This window comes from Bison bison, unplaced genomic scaffold (genome assembly GCF_000754665.1).
Source record: "Bison bison bison isolate TAMUID 2011002044 unplaced genomic scaffold, Bison_UMD1.0 scf7180017864282, whole genome shotgun sequence".
In the NCBI taxonomy this organism is placed as follows: domain Eukaryota; kingdom Metazoa; phylum Chordata; class Mammalia; order Artiodactyla; family Bovidae; genus Bison; species Bison bison.
Window position 1 is genome coordinate 512,890 of NW_011494854.1, and position 15,056 is coordinate 527,945.

A 15,056-nucleotide genomic window follows, 5' to 3' on the forward strand; every position below is an offset into this window, starting at 1 on the left:
ATCTTCCACAAGGAATTTGCAGCAAAGCATTTCATTCCTGATTAAAAATGCACCCAAATCAATGTACCCAAGATGTCTTACCCAAGACATCTTTTTTATGCTTTTTTTTTTTTTTTCGAAGGGTAGCAAAAATGTAAGTGTAGGGGGGCAAAGCTCTTCTCTTTCATGTGCGCCTTAAGAACTAAAATGAGTCTTTTCCAAAAGGTAACTTTCTGAAATGTGACTTCATATTGTTTCAAATGAATGACTGATTAGGAAAGGAATTTAACGCCTTTTTAAAACCCACTGCCAAAGACTTAGCTTAAGATAAATTCACTAGAAAATCAACATTTAACTCTCTATCGGGCAATAAAACTTCTTATCGATACCATCGTCAGTTTTAAAATATGTTAGACACACAGGCTTTGCAGTCAGATAGGTCTGGAATTTTAATACTAACTGTTGCTTAATAGCAGTGGGTCCTTGAGCAAGTTACTTTATCTCTCTGAGGTCCAAAACAGGTCTTGTATACACTCACTCACAAACCAGCTTTTGGCTTAGATGAGATTATGCACTATGTAAAGTGTTTGCTATGTACCCTCAATCAGGCTTTAGTAAGTTACCAGTTATCACTTTTTTATTACTCTATTAAAACATAACTACCTGGTTTAAGACTTTATGGTAAGCTATCAAACTATCAAACATATTTAAATAAAAAAGGTAAGAACTAGAAGGGATGATGTGAAATGCTCTGTCTTTTTTTGCCTGACTCCATCAACAACGCAGTGGTTAAACACTTTGTGGTCTGAAAGACTTTTCATTCTGAAAACTACTGAACGATTTAGAAAGCTTTGGTAAGCTTTGTATCAACCCATTAAAGCTGGGAAGGAATTTGAGCCTTTCCTGATAATTCTGCTGCATATTCATTCCTTCTCCACCGAATCTGTGACTCACTGTTTGGTCCTATGTGACTATGAAAAATACACAGTTCAGTGAAGGCTGGGAAAGCCAAAACTTAGCTAAAGGTAAGTGGTAGAGGTAAAGTGATAATTTCAGCATGTGCTAAAAGGATACAATCTAAGGTGATTTCAATTTACATGGTTCAATCTTGTATTTACTAAATTTGCCCAATACCTATGGCATCGCTTGTTTTCTTAAGAAAACATGAACATACTTACCCAGCAGTCGGATGAACTACGATTGACTGTGGGTTATTTAAATTCTGGATGATTGTACGTCTTGATTTATCAGCTAGCCTTATGACACTGACACTCCTATAAGAAGAATCTGTCCAATAGAGATTCCTCGAAATCCAATCAAAACTCAAACTTTGAACAGCTGGCACCCTGTTAGCTGTGATAATTTCTCTTCCTGTAAATTAAAATATGGACATGGTTTAAAGTAAGCATATTTTATATGATATACATTTTCCTATCACTGCATATTTAAACTTTGTGTGAGCACGCAAAGAATATTTCAGTAACATGAAATTCTTTAAAAAAAAATAAAATAAAGCAACTGTAAACTGCAAAGCAACACATGAGATAAACCTAGAATCTACTCATCTCCAAATGTCTGGATCTCAAAGAATAGATATGATTCTGTTAAACAGAACCAGCAGTGGTATGGCCTGGATTTACTCCCTTGTTCAACCTTTCAGAAAAAATTTCTCAGTACAGAACATCTGAAGAAGAGATACCTGAGTTCACATACTCACAACCACCACCCACAGACAGCACTGATAAGCTGACACTGCCAGGTACGACTGGGGGTATCTGGGAGGCATTCCCGCCCAACCTTCTCATCAACAATTCTTTCATAGCCACAAAGTTGCCAAGTTTGGGAAAGACCAGCAGCCAGAAAGGAAATCAGAACTGGGTATGAAGAGAAACAAAGACCACTTTTTCCTTTGTGAATTTTTATGCCTTTCCCCCTCTTTTTCCTTTAAAAAAAAAAAATGTGAATCAGAGTAAACAATCACACCTCTTTCTTTTGAAGGAAAAAGTCTAGTCTTTTTTCCATTTATTTATATGAGAAATTATACAAAGAAAGTCCTCTGTGTGCTAGACACCATACTAGACATTGAGGAAACATCATACTACTAATAGTATTACTAACAGCAGCTTATACTGAGCACTTAATATGAGCCACCACTTCCCTGATGGCTCAGACAGTAAAGCATCTGCCTACAATGTGGGAGACCGGAGTTCAATCCTGGGTCAGGAAGATCTCCTAGAGAAAGAAATGGCAACCCACATCAGTATTCTTGTCTGGAAATTCCCATGGATGGAGGAGCCTGGTAGGCTACAGTCCATGGGGTCACAAAGAGTCAGACATGACTGAGCGACTTCACTTCACTTCACTTCATGAGCCTGAAACGAGCCCAAGTACTTTACATGAATTCATCCATCCTCACAACAGCTCAAGAGCAGGAATTACTATTATCTCTACTTTCCACATGGGGAAACTGAGTCATGTAAAGTGAAGCGTCTTGAGAGAAATGTGGACACTGTCTTCAAGATATCTATAATGAAGTAGGAGAGGGGAGAGGAGGCAATTAGGGCAAGAGGGAAAGCAATAGAAGAATATTGGCTGCTGTGATGGTGGTATGCACAGGATGGTATGGAAATTATGGCAGGAAGTGCAGGAGGATGAGATGCTTAACCAGCATCACTGACATGAATACGAGTAAACTCCAGGAGATGGTGAAGGAAACGGAAGCCTGGTGTGCTGCAATCCATGGGGTTGCAAAGAGTCAGACACGACTTAGCAACTGAACAATGACAATAGGTGTAGAGAGGTGTTTTGCTTTTATTTATTTACTTATCTTGGCCCCACCACATAGCATGCAGGATCTTAATTCCCTAATCACGGACTGAACCAATGCACCATGAGGTGGAACCAGAGTCTTAACCACTGGACCACCAGTGAAGTCCTAGGAAGAGGTTTCCCAAAGGAAGCGGTGAATGAAGGGCTGTAGAAAAGATGTGGAAGTGGGAAGGACAGACACTGAGGATTCCACATGTTCAGAAGCATGGCTACAGGTTAACAAGTTAATGATAGAGGCTAAAAGAAAGGAAGAAGTTTGGGTGACCACCAGATTTGGGGAGGGTGGGGCGGCAGGTAAAAGGTGACACCTTTCCCTTGGGGCAGGAGTCCTGGAGAAGAGGAAGAATGGTGAATATTTAGACGAATTGGTTTTCAGGTGATCTGTGGGATATCCAGGTGAAGTATCCAACAGGCAATTGGTGCAATGGATGTGAAAACCAAAATGTGAGCTTGGTTTGAGACTTTTAGCACTTTCTGCACGAAGCCTTCCCTGACCTTTCCCTTCATTCTCCAGGTTAGGAAGAAAAGCATTCAGGAAATGGCCTATCATAAGATTCCCTACACTAATTTATACTTACTACATTAGATGGTAACCAAAGACACAGAAGATGCAGAATTATGTGGAAGAAAATGCACAATTAGAAGAGAGGACCCATGTTGAACACTAGAGATCACAATTGCATATAGGACAGATAAAGAAAAAACAAAGCTAGTGGAGGTGATGGAATTCCAGTTGAGCTATTTCAAATCCTGAAAGATGATGCTGTGAAAGTGTTGCACTCAATATGCCAGCAAATTTGGAAAACTCGGCAGTGGCCACAGGATTGGAAAAGGTCAGTTTTCATTCCAATCCCAAAGAAAGGCAATGCCAAAGAATGCTCAAACTACCGCACAATTGCACTCATCTCACACACTATTAAAGTAATGCTCAAAATTCTCCAAGCCACGCTTCAGCAATACATAAACCATGAACTTCCAGATGTTCAACCTGGTTTTAGAAAAGGCAGAGGAACCAGGGATCAAATTGCCCACATCCACTGGATCATCAAAAAAGCAAGAGAATTCCAGAAAAACATCTATTTCTGCTTTATTGACTATGCCAAAGCCTTTAACTGTGTGGATCACAATCAACTGTGGAAAATTCTGAAAGAGATGGGAATACCAGACCACCTGATCTGCCTCTTGAGAAACCTGTCGGCAGGTCAGGAAGAAACAGTTAGAATTGGACATGGAACAACAGACTGGTTCCAAATAGGAAAAGGAGTTCGTCAAGGCTGTATATTGTCACCCTGCTTATTTAACTTATATGCAGAGTACATCGTGAGAAATGCTGGGCTGGAAGAAGCAAAAGCTGGAATCAAGATTGCTGGGAGAAATATCAATAACCTCAGATATGCAGATGATACCACCCTTATGGCAGAAAGTGAAGAAGAACTGAAGAGCCTCTTGATGAAACTGAAAGAGGAGAGTGAAAAAGTTGGCTTAAAGCTCAACATTCAGAAAACTAAGATCATGGCATCCGGTCCCATCACTTCATGGGAAATAGATGGGGAAACAGTGGAAACAGTGTCAGACTTTATTTTGGGGGGCTCCAAAATCACTGCAGATGGTGATTGCAGCCATGAAATTAAAAGACACTTACTCCTTGGAAGGAAAGTTATGACCAACCTTGACGGCATATTAAAAAGCAGAGACATTACTTTGTAAATAAAGGTCTGTCTAGTCAAGGCTATGGTTTTTCCAGTGGTCATGTATGGATGTGAGAGTTGGACTATAAAGAAAGCTGAGCACTGAAGAATTGATGCTTTTGAACCATGGTGTTGGAGAAGACTCTTGAGAGTCCCTTGGACTGCAAGGAGATCCAACCAGTTCATCCTAAAGGAGATCAGTCCTGGGTGTTCACTGGTAGGACTGATGTTGAAGCTGAAACTCCAGTACTTTGGCCACCTGATGAGAACAGCTGACTCATTTGAAATGACCCTGATGTTGGGAAAGATTGAGGGCAGGAGGAGAAAGGGACGACAGAGGATGAGATGGTTGGATGGCATCACCAACTCAATGGACATGGGTTGAGTGGACTCTGGGAGCTGGTGATGGACAGGGAGGCCTGGCGTGCTGTGGTTCATGGGGTTGCAAAGAGTCAGACACAACTGAGCAACTGAACTGAACTGAACTGAACTGAAAGAAAAAATGTTTAAGGAACAGTAGAAATAATGGTCAAGAAACAGAAGGAAATTCAGGAGTGTGTTGTCAAGGTGAAAAAAACATTTAAGAAAATGACTAAGGTGCCAAAGAAAAGAACTGAAAGTTTATAACAAAGTGACTGGAGGTGACTGGGATAAGATTGGTTTCAAGAAAGTGACATAGTGCAAAGAGGTGAGAAATGTAGATATGGAAGTAGGGCTTAAAAAACGTACACCAAACTTTCAAGGTGCTTGTCCACAAACCTGAGGACAGAAGACTGCAATCAAAAAGGAACATGAAGTAGAGGGTGGGTTGAAGGATTTTTAGGATGAGAGAGACTTCAGCATATCTGATGAGGACAAGTCAATAGATAAACAAAAAAAGGTGGAGAAGAGAAAGGATCATTGATGCGGCAAGTTCCCTGAGGGTCAGCCCATACTGACTTCAATTTGACTTCGAACAGTTTTTGCACGTAAACTCACTGAATTTCACCTTCTCACTCGGAAAAACAGAGCAAACGTAATACCTCCGTAAGCAAAGTGCAAAGAGTTTAACCGCTATTTTAAAAGGCAATTTTCTCAGCTTGTGGACTTGAAATTTATTTGAAAAAAAAAAAAAAGAAAGAAAACCAAGATGAGAACTGCAGTTGCCAAAGCTATAGGAATCTGACCTGTGGAGGCACCTACGGGAGACAGCCTGTGTGTAGTAACTCTGCAGATGTAATTCCAGTCCTCAGAAAAAAGGTCTTTTGGTTCAAAATCACAGATTAACCGCAAGTTTATCTCCTCTTCCTTCCAGTAGAAGAACAGATGAAGAGAAAGAAACCGGAGAAGGGGTAACTAACTAAATAAAAGGTGAGATATACCAGCAGAGGTGAGCACCAACACCCACACATGGAGAAGCCTCAGCTTATCTGCACACAGAGGCACCAGATTCTGAAAAAGGCAGGGCTGAGTAACTACCCTGGTACAGAGGCTTCCCTGGTGGTCCAGTGGTTAAGAATCTGCCTTGTAATGCAAGGGACACTGCTTTGATCCCTGGTCAGGGAAGATCCCACAAGCCATGGAGCAACCAAGTCCGTGCGCCACAACTACTGAGCCAACACTCTAGAGCCCACGAGCCGCAACTACTGAAGCCTGCACACGAGAGCAGCTACCGCAATGAGAAGCCCACACATTACAAGGAAGAGGAGCTCTCGCTCGCTTCAACAAGAGAGCCCACATGCAACAGTGAAGGCTCACCACAGCCAATAAATAAATCAAAAAGGTGGTATGGTGAACAGCCGAACCCAACCCCGAGCATCTATAACACTCCTCTCCTCTGCACCCTCTAACAGACCTGAGAATTTTTTCCTCGGGGGGAACTCAACTCAGAGAGGCTGCAGGCTGAGGACATGTGGCCCGACAGCTCTGCACAGAACTGAACACAGGAGATTATGCCTGTGAACACTGAACTGAAGGGGCCCCCGCCCCCTCTCATCTGCACTGCTCCCAGAACACAGGTACTAGTTTCCCCCTCTTACTCCTCACCCCAACAGGGAGAAGGAGCATCTACTAAGAAGAAATTGACCATCTCCAGAAAGGATTTGCTGATACTGACATTTGGAAACTTCTCAACAAAAAGGCTTTGGAAAAGGAAATGGCAACCCACTCCAGTGTTCTTGCCTGGAGAATCCCAGGGACGGGGGAGCCTGGTGGGCTGCCGTCTGTGGGGTCGCACAGAGTCGGACATGACTGAAGCGACTTAGCAACAAAAGGGCTGTTTGATCACCAACTGACGAGGCCCATTCATAACTATAGCTTTCTGGTTAGCACTTTATAGCTTTGCTCTTACTATCAAACAAGGCTCAAAGAAATTTAAGTTTCCTTCATAAAAAGGACATCTGAAAACAACCCCAAAAGAAAAAGCAACCCAAAGGAAATGGAAAGAGAAAAATTAATCATTTAATGTAATTAATATCTTCATAGACTAAGAAAAGATTAAATTTATTTTTCTATTAATTAATTAATTTATTTGCACTGGGTCTTAGCTGAGGAATGTGGGGTCTGGTTCTTTGACCAGGAATCACATCTGAGCCCCCTATTTTGGGAGCATGGAGTCCTAGCCACTGAACCACCAGGGAGGTCCCAGGCTTTATTTTTAAAAAGAGATAATCAGAGAGCAAGAAGGAGCTCTTCAACATTGAAAATCAAATATCTGATAGACTAAAACTAAAATGCCCAAAAAAAAACTCACAGAAAGTAGAACGAAATGATAGAGATGAAAACCAAGAAAGGAAAGATAAGAAGAAAACAGATGATTAACCTAACATGCTTGAATAGAAAAAAGCAGGGGCAAGAAAACTCCCTTGGAATAGGAGAGAAATCTCAAGATGAAAAGGATCACAAAAAGATTCTAAAAGTTTCCAAAAAGAAACAAAAAGACTCTCCCCCCAGAAAGGTCATATACACTGAAATGCTACTGCAGATGGCACAGGACTTCCGACATGGGCTTCTAGAAGACAGTGCATCAGTGTCTTCAAATTTCTAAGGTAAAACTACTTTCACCTTACACCTTGTCAAATGATCGAGTTGCAGGGCAAAATAAAAGTAGATTCAGACTCAAATTATATACCACCCTACCCACTGAAAGCTACGATACAATGTGTTTCAGCAAAGTATGGAAATAAGTCTGGAAAGAGAAATAAATGGCTTGCCAGAAACAGGAAAACCAGCAGAGAGAAGCAGCAGATGGAGGTCAGAAGAGCTGTGTGCCAGATTCAGCTATACAGCAGAGGGGGAAAAAAATCACAGATTTTGCATTTGATAAATATGTAGATACACAGACAAGCATTTGATAGATCTGTTGGGGGAAAATATAATAGCTATAGAAGAAACTAAGCAAATGAAGATGGAGCAATTGTCAAACTCCAAGGGGAAAAAAAATCAACATTTGTTCAAGAAATGTCATCATGAAAGACTACTTGATTTAGCAGTGAACAAAAAATTATGTTCTAGCTTTTTAGGGAGAAGGAGAGGGGAAAGGAGAGCTGATTCCTTATCTGTAACAAGGAAAATAAATGTCTAAAATGACAAATCAAGAAAAGGTACTGCAACAGAGAAGAATAACCCTGATTCCACATTGCATCTATTCCTTTAGCTCTAACCTTTGTTCTCTGCTGCCTGTGCTTAGCGTGCAGGCTCGGCACCTTTTGTAAAGGAATGTTGCCTATGGGATAAAATACACAGGATAGCCCATTCTCAAGGCTGTGACATTTAAGGGTATAAATTTTCCCTTCATGTAGAGATAAAGCCCTGGAGTAGGAAACAGCAACCTACTCCACTATTCTTGCCTGGAGAATTCCTTGGACAGAGGAGCCTGGGTGGCTATAGTTCATGGGGTCGCAAAGAGTCGGACACAACTGAGCAACTGAACACACACACACACACAGATAAAAGGCTTCCCAGGGGCCCTAGTGGTAAAGAATCTGTCTGTGATGCAAGAGACGTGGGTTTGATCCCTGGGTCAGGAAGATACCTGGAAAAGGGAATGGCAACCCACTCCAGTATTCTTGCCTGAAGAATTCCTTGGACAGAGGAGTCTGGTGGGCTACAGTCCATGGGGTCTCAAAGAGTCAGACATGACTGAGTGACTAATACTTTCTACTTTCTTTCTATAGAGATAAAAAGTTGCAGAACAGAGAACAGCTTTTGCTTTGTTGGTAGTTTATAGGAACATGGTAAACAGATTACATGGATAGCTCCAAGGACAAAGGATTCACCAGCCAAATCCTCTCTGCTTTTAATATAAAAGAGGCCTGAATTCTAACTTGGGTAAGATGCTTTTTTGGGATACTAGTCCACCATCTTCTTGGTCTGCTGGCTTTCCAAATAAAGTTGCTATTCTAGCCTGCCATGCAGTGAGTTGTATGAGCTTGGACTCAGTAACGGTATAAGCATTAGTAAGTATTAGTAACTTACTAATTACTAATACTTACTAATAATTGTATTAGTAAGTATTAGTAACAGCATAAGTATTAGTAAGTATAAGTATTTAGAAACATGGGGACAAAAGAATGGTAAGGAATTACCTCTAGTGAGCAAGTCTCAGTTGGGGTAGGGTGGAGCAGAGTAATAAGAGTTTTTCATTGATAACAGCTATAATAATAGCTTTTGTTGTTCTTCAGTTGCTAAGTCATGTCCAACTCTTTGTGACTCCATGAATTGCAGCACATCAGGCTTCCCTGGCCTTCACTATTTCCCAGAGTTTGCTCAAACTCATGTCCATTGAGTCAGTGATGCCATCCAACTATCTAGCTAACATTTACTGAAAGTATTTACTATTTTCCAGGCATGATTCTAGGTATTTTAAATGCATTAACCTAAAATCCTATCAAAAACATTGAGTTATGTAGTGCCTTTATTATTCTTCCTATTTCACAGTAACACTCCCAAGATTATACAACTAAGAAATGTGAGAACTCAGGATTCGAAACTAAGCAGTGAGCTCTTGAGCTGGCCCTCTTAGTTGCTTTGTTATTGTGGCTACTCTTTTTTTTTTCAGACTTCGGTTTTCGACCCATTAGTGGATGGATGGTAAAATCAGAGTACCGGATTGTGATAGTACCCAACTGATAAGGTCTGACTGATAGTACCCAACTGATAAGGTCTACTAATTTATCTTTCTGTGAGGATTATGAAGATTTTAACAGAATTCCAATCAACTAGAAACTTACAGTAAATCTATATTTACATATAATTCATATCTTTAAAAAATAAATATTCTTATTCCGTTTAGGTAGTGTAGCAACTCTATACAGAGATCATTCCATCGGCTCAATCTGGCTGCTTGAATAAAGGGAACAGCCTCTAGTCAATTAACCCATTAACAGTTTTCATATATTTAACCCTCCTTTTATGAAGTGTCGATATGGTAATATTTGTAGCTTTCCAATTACATCAATAATTGTTTTAAAATTCAGTCTCATTTGTAACTTATTTTGAAAATAAAGGAAGTGTTCGCTTAGACCTAATTTATAGATTTCCCTATCTAAAAATATTTAGCAAGCTTAGTAAAAGATCCTGCTTAAGAAGTGAATGCAAAAGTTTTATAGGGCAAATGATTAGTATTATTATTGAAAACAGACAAAACAAGAAAGAAAAAAAAAACTTTAAAACCATTCTCACCTGTACCATCGAGCTTTTGTCTGTAAATAATGTTTTTCTTTGTATCTGAAAAAAAGATAGCCTTCTCGCGGGCATCAAAATCAATCCCAAGGAAGATGGAAGAAGATCCTGTCACTGGAAGGATGACCTCCGTCTGGTGAGAGAGGGTGAGTGGGATGCCACGAACAGCCAGATTAGATGAAAAGAGCAGAAACCGCTCAGCAGCTGTAGAAAGAAGGACACACGCAGTCAACCACAGCATGGTTCTTACCTTCTCCCAGTTCCAGAGATATTACTTTTATACCCATAAATCACACCTGATAATTCTGAAATAAATACAAAAAATATGTAAAAAACATAGTTGGAAATAATGGAAAGAAGGAAAATACTATAAAGGCAGTAAGTATTACAATCTTACTTCTCCCTGAGAAATTTATCCTTAGGATTAAACTTAGGATTAAACACATGGTGTCCATATGCTGAATTTCCAAACTGGTATTAACTGAACAATGATTCCATCAAAATTCTCAGTTACATTAACTTTTGTGTAGAGATCTATATCAAGAATCCTACTGCAGTTTAGGAGATGTGAAGACCAGCAAAAAAGAATATTAACAGCAACCAGGTAAATTATTTAGAAAGAAATACAGGGAGGAAAGCAGAAAGGGAGGAGAGGAATGAAGGAAATAGGAAAGAAGAAGTGATGTGTAAAATCAAAGAAGAAGGCAGAGACAATGGGCCAGGAAATCAAAAAGGAGAGCACGGTTTTTGCAATGAGGGTGATCTTTATCTGAATCTAGGATGACCTACAAAGTGAACAAATTTGTTCAAGTTAAAATAAGAGGATTTACATACTAATCCAGAAGTAACAGCAGGGAGTAAGAATGTGTCAAAAGCATTAAAAAGGAGAGTTGTCAAAGGGACAATAAATGAGAGAAACAAATACTGAAGGAGTGCATTTCATCACCAGATGAAGACGAGGCAGCGTTATTTTAATGTGAGTAGATGTGTAGGTGATCAAAGAGGAAGACTACGCATTTAAGGCACGAATGAAAACCAGAGCATAGAAGCAGATACAGAGAGAAAATCTGAACTGAGGAGTAAACACCAGATGAAGAAATGAGCTACCCCAACACTGAGGAGTTTAGTTTGGAATATAGCAGTAAAGCGAGGTGGGATCAAGATGTGATTACCTGACTGGCAAAGTGGTGAGCTAAGAGAAGTCAATAAAAGTGATGGCAAGTGCTTCCCACCAGGGTTAAGACTAACATCTAAAGGTATATATTTGGTAGACTAAAGGGCTCAAAATTAAATCCTATGAATGTCAAGAGCATACTTTAAAGAAAGAAAGTGATTTCAGGAATGAGAGTCACCCAAGGGAACCCTGTATGTGTCCCAAATGATGGAAATTTACATCTTCAAACATGTTCTTCTTCATACAAAAGGAATGGTGCCTACAAAGGAAGATGCCCATGGGCTACCAAAAGCTTATTCACTGTGAAGAAGTGCTATAGGGAGCTGGCCCAGTCCCAAAGCAGTGCATGTACAGCCCTGTGCTGACTGTCAGAAAGATAGTCCAAAAGTGATCTTACCAACACAGTGATAGTCGTCCCAATCCGGAATGTAGCCAAGCCTACACTTGCAACGGTAACCCAAACCACCATTGAATGTTCTGTGGCTGAGGACACAGATGTGCTGACAGCCCCCATTTTCATGTGCACATGGATTTCTTGCTGGAAGGAAAAATGTACATTGTTAAATCTCAATTAGAAATGCTTATTTACCCAAGACATGCGAAGCCATTTTGCAACCTGTGGGTGAAATGGGTTTGAAACTCCTTGGAGACATCACTACTGGTTATTACTGTATACATCCATTTAACTGCTCTCAATCCCACTGCTGCTCTTGAATCTACTCTTAAACTGCTAGTGGCAAAAAAAAAAAAAAAAAAAATTCCTGCAATTGAATAGCCTTGAGGGTTCTTATCCTCCCAGTAACTATATCGCTTTGTCTGCTAGCATCAGTGATTAAAATATGACTTCCCCCAAATAACCTCCCTGGATACTTAACTTTGTAAGACAATTTACCACCAAAGATTCTAAGAGGTAAACATTATTATCCCAATTTTACAGAAAAGGAAACCAAAGTTCCAAAAGGTTTGACAACTTGCTCAAGATTATTTAGTTGTTAAACAACTAAACTAATATTCAAATCCAGATCTAATTCCAAAACCCTACATGTCAGAACACAAACCAGTCTATACATCCAAAAACAATTCTCAAGGCAATGACTTCAGAAAGTTCACTGTATGCAAGGCTGTCAAAATTTAAAATGTCTGCTTTTGAAATTGTTTTCTTATCCTTTAACTTACTCTTTAAAATAGTCTCTTTACCTTCTCAAGTAGATTCATTTTGAGAAACACAGGCAGGTATCATTCTGAGGCAAATAATATAATTTAGATGATGAAACTGGGTTATACTTTTGGTCAAGGGCAGATGTGAGTTTAGTAGCCCATGAATTGATCATTCCAAATAGATATTTTCTAATATAGTATATACTTTCATATATATATATATATATATAGTATATATTTTCCAATGAAGTGTTTGTTTGTGTAGGAAGGGTAGTCATCCAAAACCATCAGTTCTAGAGGTTGGTTGGTTTGGGTTTTTTAAATCAGCCTAATTACTTTATAGTCTTTCTCCAGAAAGCCAGACCCATCACTTAGCATTAGAGGTTTAAGTTAAATCTTTCTTTCTCTGAATTACTGTTCACTGATATTAAGCTTTCTTCCAATGTAGCCTCGTTTGTATTTCTTTCCTTTGATGCATAAGCAAATGCAGTAAAGAGCTATGGACCCAGTCCAGTCATGTCAGTTTAAAACCTTGAAACAAAACTTATCATAAAATAACGTAAGACTTCACAGTGTCTGAATCAAAATATTTCATTTCTTTGATTAATGACTATCTGAGAGACACCAAACCCAATGCTAAACAGGTGTCATACAAGGAAGAAGAAGAAGAAGAAAAAAAGCTCTGGCACTACCTAAATAAAGTGGCCACTTAGGCATGTCATTTTCTTCTTCTGGGTCTGGCTTCCTTGACTGTAATATTAGGAAGTTGAATTGGGAGATTTATCCCAGTAGACGAAGGATGGGTCATTTTAGTTTGGTGTATTTGCTGCTCTTTCTCCAGCCTGTAGACAGGATCTGGTATACTGCATATGCCAATAAATATCTGTTAAACACATCTCTATGTTCTTTGTCGACTGGGCATTTTAATTCCGAAATACATCAACCTCTCTAAAATACCCATGACCTGCAAAGCTAATTTCAGCTAGTTTAACTCTCTAGATAATCCATCAAACATTTGAGAACACCTCCCAAATCTCATGAGAACTTTGAGAAAACCTTTCTAACCAAGGCCTGTACCAAGCAGGGTTTTCCCTCTGTTGGGGGGTGCCTACCATAGGGCTGCCTGAGGCCATGGTAAACAGTCACTCCAAATGGCTTCAGGGAAGAGCGGTAGTACAATCTGGGGTTAGTCTCCTTGAACTTGTTTGCCTTCAATACAGCCATCTTTGTCCAATCGGTGAAGAACAACTGTCCTTCAAACAAGCTTATTGAAAAGGGATGAGGAATGTCCGCGCCTCCATGAATTACTGTCATCCTGTTACAAAAGAGATACACCATACAGTTTTGATTAAAGGTGGAATTAGTTCACAAATATGCTTAAAAGCTAAAAAATTGCTAGCTATTACTATAGAATATATAGTCAAGATACATTTTAAGATGCAGGTGTATTTCTGTCTATACTTGCTAGAAGGACTTCCATGTTGCCTCTAAGAAAAGAGCCTTGGCACTTATAGACCAGTCCCTGCCCTAGCTAAATTTTTTGAGAAATTACTGCTTTCCCACTTGTTCTTCATTCTTTTAAGGTTGCTCCACATATAAAAGGGTTAAGATGTGAAACATCATTTTGAAATTCCTAGGGGAAAGAGTGTAACAAGGGATGGGAAATCTGGTAGAAGATGCCTTCAACACTCACTCCACTCACAACACTGCACCACTGACCATTTCTCAGCCGCTAGGGAACAAGATAGCAAGTTAGAAAATTCGACACGTGGCAAACACACACCTATTTCCGATGTCACTCTAGAGAGCAGAAAGCACAGGGCTACCACTGACAGGCCCTTGCTTGATTAAACTGTCAGCTAATCACTTGATAGTGGAGACAGAGTGCCCAGAACTGCTTAAATGGAAGACAACAGAGGTAAGAAGTGCCAGACAAGGGGAAGAAATCAACATTGCTGCCATGACTACATCTACAGAATCAGTCATTCACTGAGGCCACACAAAGTGAGGTGGAGGATGATTCATGAAAGAGAAAAAAGTTAGGCAATTTCTCAATTGTATGATTTATATGATTATTTTTGTCATTAGGTTAATTCATATTCTCACTTTGGGAACCAGTTTCAGTAATAAGAAGTCATAGCCTTAATACTCAATCTCTTCATTTAAACAAATAGAGATTGTGGCAAACTGTGATACCATCCTTACAAATAAAGGAGAAACAAAAGTATCATGGGTCTTTTAATTGTGAAAATAAGATCAAGTCATTTGGAAAAATCATATTGACACAAGTAATTTTTCTTGGTCAAAAGTTAAAGGCTGTTTTAACCAGTTTTTGAAAACACCAAAAGAAGAGGATGTAAAATAGTTAACAATTAAACTAATCTATGGAACAACAGACTGGTTCCAAATAGGAAAAGGAGTACGACAAGGCTGTATATTGTCACCCTGCTTATTTAACTTATATGCAGAGTACATCATGAGAAACGCTGGACTGGAAGAAGCACAAGCTGGAATCAAGATTGCCGGGAGAAATATCAATAACCTCAGATATGCAGATGACACCACCC

At 39.6% G+C, this 15,056-nt stretch overlaps 1 protein-coding gene across 1 annotated transcript in view; it reads right to left on the reverse strand.

The window, feature by feature from the left end:
* Positions 1–15,056, reverse strand: part of LRP2 (low density lipoprotein receptor-related protein 2) — a 175,961-nt gene that overhangs the window by 94,822 nt on the left and 66,083 nt on the right. Inside the window, exons 15-18 of the mRNA XM_010849414.1 lie at positions 13,602–13,804; positions 11,729–11,869; positions 10,158–10,361; positions 1,158–1,350 (exon numbers count right to left, since the gene is read on the reverse strand). Of these exons, the coding sequence (XP_010847716.1) occupies positions 1,158–1,350; positions 10,158–10,361; positions 11,729–11,869; positions 13,602–13,804 (741 nt within the window). The remainder of the gene's footprint in view (positions 1–1,157; positions 1,351–10,157; positions 10,362–11,728; positions 11,870–13,601; positions 13,805–15,056) is intronic.